Source organism: Mustela lutreola, chromosome 3 (genome assembly GCF_030435805.1).
Source record: "Mustela lutreola isolate mMusLut2 chromosome 3, mMusLut2.pri, whole genome shotgun sequence".
NCBI classification, from domain to species: Eukaryota; Metazoa; Chordata; class Mammalia; order Carnivora; family Mustelidae; genus Mustela; species Mustela lutreola.
Genome location: NC_081292.1, coordinates 84,186,236 through 84,193,319, shown reverse-complemented (window position 1 = coordinate 84,193,319; position 7,084 = coordinate 84,186,236). Strand labels below are relative to the sequence as shown.

The window sequence follows — 7,084 nt, the reverse complement described above, 5'->3', positions numbered from 1 at the left end:
AGTTGCATTTATTTATTTTTTATTTTATTTTATTTTTTTGACACCTAAATAGTTTATTACCAAAGAATGTGGGAAAATCCACCACTGCTGGTGCTTATATAAACTGAAGCAATATCTTCTCATATGTTGCATTTAAAAGCTGGTGCTCTTTATACTAGACCACACTGTCTCATATTATAGGAAAAAAATTGAGGATAATGAGAATGCTTATCAACCTATATGCTTATTATTAAAATCCAAAGTTTTCAAAGTTCAGGCTCTCAGAAGGCTTAACAAATCTGGCCCACATACATTGTACTTGCCCTCTTCACTTTTTGTTGGTGGGGTAGGGAGTAAGCTGTCATCACTATGTTAGGAGACATATTAGTAAATTTGCTTGGAGGATCTCTCAAAAACTATGGACACCCTTTTCATTAAAGGGGATACATTGGATTTATTTTAGATCTGCAAGCTATTTTTCACCAATTTCTCTTATTTTATCCATTTATTCATTCAACAAACATTTGTTGATGTCTGTGTTCCAGATGATGTTTTGAGTACTGGGAATGTATGCTTGAACAATGCTCTGTCTGGTGAAAAATAAGGGTATCAATAAAAAATTAACAAAGATCCCAGAAAGAGCAAATTTGGAAAAGTATTTCAGAGTCAATAACATTTGAGCCAGGTCTTATGTGTTGCAGAAGAGCAGGTATCTAGTCGAAGACCTTGGTAAAAACACTAAAAGTGCTAAATGATTACTGAGCCATATTACAGAAAATCTTCACATCTCATGTACTGCAACTCAAACTCATGTTACCTTGATGAAAGTAAAATATTTTAAGGATGAATGAAGTTAGAATGGCAAGGATAAAGTGGAAATATATTATAACATTATTATTACTAATTGTTCACTAAGAAATTAAATCAATGAGCAGACTTTTTTAGAAAATGATCCGTTTTAATTTTTGGAGACCACGAAATGATTTGCCTGTAGATCTACACATGAGGGAAATGTGGGTAGATGTGGTTCCTGGGTTAGCTAAGCAGATAAATTTGAGAATGTTTAACTCACTCCCATTTACCCTTGTAAGAAACTTCTACATATTAGGTGGCCTGGAAACTTACAGGTAATCACTTTTGTAATATATATATATATATATATATATACACACTATACATATACTATATACATATACACACACGTATATGTATATATTTAAAAGTTTTCCTTTTTTTAGTCAAATGCACACCTTTTTTATATGTTGGCCAAAAATTTAAATATAACATACAGTGGAATGTGTGTGAACATTAAGAGAATAGTATTGGTATTTTAGGTCACTTACTAATGGTCTATAACTAATATCTTTGAGATACTAGTTCTGGCTTTTATTTGTTATCACAAGGACATTAGAAGGGATGATAATAATTCTGCAAACTCTGAGTATACAAGAAGTGCTTAATGTTAGCAGGAACTATCTTCATAGTGGGTTCGGAGTTTGGATTCAAATATATTTTGGTAATTGTCACTAGGGTTATAATGTTAGCATTTTTACATATGAGTTAGTATCCAAGCATTTGGTAAACATGTGCTTGTATATAGAATGGCTGCTTGTACTATATTTTATGAAGTGTATCTCGGGCTTGGGTGGGAGCTAGTTCATAAAACTATAAATGGAAAACTTAACTTTGTATTATTTAGCCCTGCTCCCATCAAACCTATCCTTTCTTTTTATATCACTAAATTTTCTTTCCATGGCTTAATTTTCCGACTTGTCTAATTTCTCATAAATCCAGTTTTCCTGATCTTTTCATGCAGATTTTCTATTTTTTCCTCTTATGTTTCATTAAGTGGTATTTCTTTTAAAACTATGGGGCACCTGGGTGGCCCAGTAGGTTAAGCCTTTGCTTTTGGCTCAAGTCACAATCCTGGTGTCCTGGGATCGAGCCCCGCATCAGGCTCTCTGCTTGGCTGAGAGACAAAAACCCTCATCAACTATTCCAGGGTCTACGTGATAATCACTCATTACAATGAGTGATTATAATTTGCATAGAGCAACCTAATAAAGTCATCATAAATAACAAGTTCTGAAAACTATTCTTGAGTATTAATATGAATATTTTAGCCCTCAGAGAGTGTAGTTTTTTGTTAAATGTATATACTTAGAATTACAACTATTGTGATCTTTTTGAATGTGATAATATTATCTTAAGAGTAAAGAAAAAAATACTAGCACTATACTTTATTATAATCTAATACATAAAAATAACACGATGTTCATAAAAATGCTATTCATTTTTTTTCTTATTAAGAAAAAATTTCTTTGTATAGAACTTTGGTACTAATCATGAAGTAAGTAAAGTCTTCAAAAATAGTATACAAACAATGGGTTTTAAATCAAAAATGTTTATTGTAAAAAAGGACCTTTAAAAATTGTTTTTAAAAAAAGAAACATTGATTTCACAAATCTTCAGGTTGTTTATAAGCATCAGCTATAGACAACATCTCACTTTCATACAAAACTCATTCAATCATATAAAAATAAACACAAATTTACATTGACTCATCATCTATACAATTACTTTAAAAAGGCACTTGGAAGGGTGCTGTATGAATTGCATTTGTCATATGCATTTAAAATAGTTTAAGTACATTACTGAGTTTCTAAGAACCCTTTCTTGCACTTATTCCCATCTTTAATTAATTTTAGAAAATCATTAAAAGTTCTTTTAAAAGGTAAGACATAGAGCATGCACCAGGAATGTTCAAAGCCATTCTTTCCCTCCTCCCCCAGGGAGCATACTCTTTGCTGGCAAAAACAAAAACAAAAACAAAACACTCTCAATACATTCTCCTGTGTTTTGTTCCTGTTCTTTTTTTTTTTTTTTCCTCTTTCTCTGTCTCTCTCTTAAAAATACAGTTTAAAGCATTACAGGTAATCAAAAAAGGCTTTAGTTCAAAAATGATAACCAGACATCAGACATGTAATGAAGTAAACTTGAAATACTTTATAAGGCACCTGAGATAGCGTCTGGCAAATTCTCTTCCTATAGGAAATTCTATTACAAACTCTATTACAAAAGCAATACTGTTCTTTTCAGTTGAAATGCTTTGGCAGCAATGTAAATCTTTGCATTCTTTCTTAGTGAGAAAAGATGCAATGTGCTTTTTGCTTCATTTTTTGAAGAGAAAGATTCTTGTCTTTTATCCTCTCAATCTAGCTGTCAGTAAATATATAGTAATTTCAAACTTCACATGGAAAGGATTAACTTTGAACACATGGATTTCGTGCTCTTGCAGCTTTTAGTGTGTGTGTGTGTATGTGTGTGTGTGTGTCTGCATGCGTCTGTTTGTGTGTGTGTGTGTGTGTGTGCGCGCGCACGCGCCTATACACATTATCTGGTCGGTAAGCACAAGAGAAAATGCCTTTGGACTTTTATTTGTCATTTGGAGTCGGAGTGAAGAAATGCATTCTGTTCGAGTAAACATTGATTGCGTAACTCAGTGTGCTACACAGCAGCCAGATTCCTCATGTTTGTGCAGAAGAGACATTCTGGAGAAGGTTTTGGAGCAGTTTTTGCACTGGTATTTCTTTACATCCGAGTGGGTCTGCAGGTGAGCCCTCAGATTTGACCTGTCTGCAAATGCTCTGTTGCAGTGAGGGCAAGAAAAAGGCTTCTCCCCTGGGGGTGGAGGTGGGGGTTGGAAAAGAAAGACAGTCAGTGTTTTTAGAGGAAACATAAAGTCAGATAAAGTTATTGTGAATAACAATCACACTTTATAAAAAAAAAAAAAACTTGATTAAAATTCCCCATAACAGATACTTATTTTCATATCTGGCCATTTAAGATAAATTTGAATATTGCATTAAAAAATCACACCAAGAATATTGTTACTGCTGCTACTCATGCAGAAATATTTCATGCAGTTCTAGGACTTTCACTTATTAAAGCTTTCTGCTTCAGCAGGTGCAGCTAATGTTGAGCTCCTCCCAACATTTCCTAATATTTCCCCTTTTCCCTCATTCTGTATTATGACTAAGGTTGGATAAATGCCTTGGCTCCCTGCAGGATGATTTTGTGCTAGGAATAAAATATTCAGCAGCAAAAAACAAAATATAATAAAACAGCAGAGAGTAAATTCAGTTCTAATTCTCTAACTTGCTATGGGGTGATAGATACCACGGCAAGAATGTAACCAACAGAAAACTATAGGTAAACCCTTCACACATCTCCAAGCCAGCTGATGAAGATAGCAACATCTGTGTTTGCTGAATATTGGGAGCAGTTTCACAGAACACACATTCAAGCACATCTTTCCTGATTTTCTAACTGATCTTTGAGACCAAACTTTCTGACTCTACTTTCCAAAGTCTAAATGCTGTTTGCAGTCTGGAACAGAGGCTGTTAACAAGAAATGGAGCACTCTGCTCTAACAAATTTTTGAGTCATCAGGAAGTAGCTATAAATGATCATCCATCATTAAAAAAACACTGTGCCACTACTTAATGAAAATTCAACAGGCAGCCCAGAGCTTCATTCTATCAGACAGTCACATTCCTGTCTACATTTTTCTCTTACCAGTGTGAGTTCTAATGTGTCCTTGAAGTAACCAGGGTCTGGAAAACGCCTTGCCACAGATCTTGCAGACACAGGGTAAAGTGTGGGTCCGAATGTGCATCTTAAGGGCGCCCAGGCTCACATATTCCTTGTCACAGTATTTACAGCTGAAAGATTTCCTAGACTGGGCGTCACAGTGCAACTGCTTATGTTTGGCCAGCCCAGAAAAAGTTGAATAGGTTTTATTGCATAAATTGCACTGAAACTTTTCAGCTTCAATAGCATGGGGGTCTGAAAGCTTGGATTGTAGTCTTTCCTCTTCATCACTAATGGGGCTTTCTGAGCCACTGTGGTCCTTGGACGAAGTGTCAGATGGAGGAGGAGGACTCACTCGCCCCAAGGATGAGGGGTATCCAGAAAGAGGAGAGAGGCCATTGGGTAGTGGGGAGTGGAATGGAGCTGCTGTAGTCCACACGGTAATGGGGCTGTATGCTCCCGAGCTGAGGATCTCTGGTTGTGGTATGACAGGCATGGGGTAACTCTCATAGAGATATGGGGAAATAATCACTAGTGGAAAGAAAAGGAAAGGAAAGATTAAGGTAAAAAAAATAAATAACTTCGAAAACACACTAAGGAGCTACTTTGCAACACCCACACACAGGACTTTACAATGAAGTAAATAGACTCATTTAGGAAAGACACAGGCATTGGCAAAACATTCATTTCCATCCTTGCTGCTAAATACTTGTGCTTTAATGCACATCTATGCCTCCTGCATACATAGTGTGACAGGAGCTGTAACATGCTGTGCAGTGAAGGAGTGCAGCCAAGTGGGTGCCTTCACAATCTGCACTGAGGAGGAAAAATTTATATATTATTTTAAAGATACAAAAAAAAAAGTTGTTTTCCATTTTATGCATGGGTTATTTTCAGGTTCTTTGTGAGTACAAAGATACGTGTAGATCAAGCTGCTTTCTGAAGGAAAGGAACATTATTACATGAAAAAAGCAGTAACTCAACATTTACATATTGTGTTACTCATCCTCCATGTACTCATTATGCATGTATATACAAGCTTTAGAAAATGAAGTTGCAAGAGTTGAATGAAGTTTTCCTTGTCAGTTAGGAGCTCTAAAAGTTTTGAATTAAAACTTACCCGAAATTATCAAAATAATCTGAACTCTCTTTTAGGACACTGAAAAGAAAACAACTTTGGTTCTTTGGTAATAATATTTGAGTTGTAACACGTATCGATAGATTTATAGATATACAGAGAGATCGACAGGTAGATAGAGAGAATTTCCTTCTTTAAATTTTATTTATTTATTTATTTATTATTATTATTATTATTATTTTTTACCTGTGTGTGTGTCCAGTTCGCTGTAGTTAGGCTTTTTGGAGGCGTTGAAATGCTTCTTGACCAGGAAAGAGCGCGGCATCTTGCCGGCGAGTCCGGCGGGCTCCCGGCGCGGATAACGGTCCGGCGGGAGGACGCGGCCGGTCCCTAGAGCATCGCGGCCGGCGGGGCTCCAGCTGGGGCCGCGCTCAGGTGCGGCTGGCGGACGGGCCGGCGCCTCTGAAGTCGCCTGGCTTCTTTACGAACTGAGCCCGTTTTGGCTGCGAGGGTTTTTTTTTTCCTCTCTTTTGCAAGAAGGATCCAATCACAGAGGAGAGGTTCGGATTTCAGCTCCTCCCTCTGGGACAGCTGTGAACAGAGGAAGAATCTGTTGTCAGACTAAATTATTCTGGTTCAAAATGGGCTGTTCTTCGGGATTTCAGTGGAGAGGGAAAAAAGTGCTTAAGTATTTTCAAGAGAGGTAATTTTACTTCTTTAGCTTGCCAGTTATCCGTGCTCTCAGAGAGCTAGATAAGTTCTAGGAAGTGTGATTTCTAAAGCGGGCCTGGCTTCCAGATGTCGGGTAAAGCAAACGCAATGGGACAAAATGTTCGCTGGAGGAAGGAAAGGGTGTCCTACAAGATCCCAGGTCAGCCTCTGGTATTAATGAGAGCCTATATTTGGAAGTGGCATTCGGAGAGGTTTTACTTGTGCAGGGACTGAACAATTAACTCTTGGCTTTTGAAAAAGGTAGGTAGCAGCGTCAAGACAAAAGCCCCTGTGAGTGAGGAGGGCGCCCTCACAGTGGGGTTTCCCTGGTCTGCAAAAGAGGCTGAGCCACATGCCCTGAGTGTTCTGAATGCTGGGAATGCACTTCTTGTCTTTAAAGGCTCAGCAAAGCCAGAGGCCGCACTTCCTCGTGGAAATTAAGTAATCATGTCACCATATTAGCTATGGTGGCTTGAAAGAAATGCTTTGTAGCCCATGAAAGACGTGCTTATTGGAAGAACTGGGACACACCACTACACAGAGAGAGGGGACAGTATGTAAACTGTCATTAAGAACCATGGAAAATGTATCTCTATTTGTGTGTATGTGTGTGTGTATGATATTTTATATATATAACACGTGTGTGTGTGTATACATATATATGTGTGTATATATATACACACACACGTATATATATATATATATATATACACACAGACACAC

General features: G+C 37.2%; 1 protein-coding gene across 1 annotated transcript; it reads right to left on the bottom strand.

Moving 5' to 3' along the window:
• Positions 1-2,363: 2,363 nt before the first annotated feature.
• On the bottom strand, positions 2,364-6,155 carry SNAI2 (snail family transcriptional repressor 2). The gene is made up of 3 exons (XM_059166480.1): positions 5,897-6,155; positions 4,558-5,103; positions 2,364-3,660 (listed from the first exon to the last, which is right to left on the bottom strand). The coding sequence occupies exons 1-3, from the start codon at positions 5,973-5,975 to the stop codon at positions 3,479-3,481; spliced, it is 807 nt and encodes a 268-aa protein (XP_059022463.1). The 5' UTR covers positions 5,976-6,155; the 3' UTR covers positions 2,364-3,478.
• Positions 6,156-7,084: the final 929 nt, after the last annotated feature.

Coding starts and splice junctions, on each gene's coding strand:
- SNAI2 (XM_059166480.1), bottom strand. CDS start 5,975: ATGCCGCGCTCTTTCCTGGTCAAGAAGCATTTCAACGCCTCCAAAAAG. Junction 5,104..5,896: donor CGAACTGGACACACACACAG/GTAAAAAATAAT, acceptor TCTTTCCACTAG/TGATTATTTCCCCATATCTC. Junction 3,661..4,557: donor ACACATTAGAACTCACACTG/GTAAGAGAAAAA, acceptor CTCCACCCCCAG/GGGAGAAGCCTTTTTCTTGC.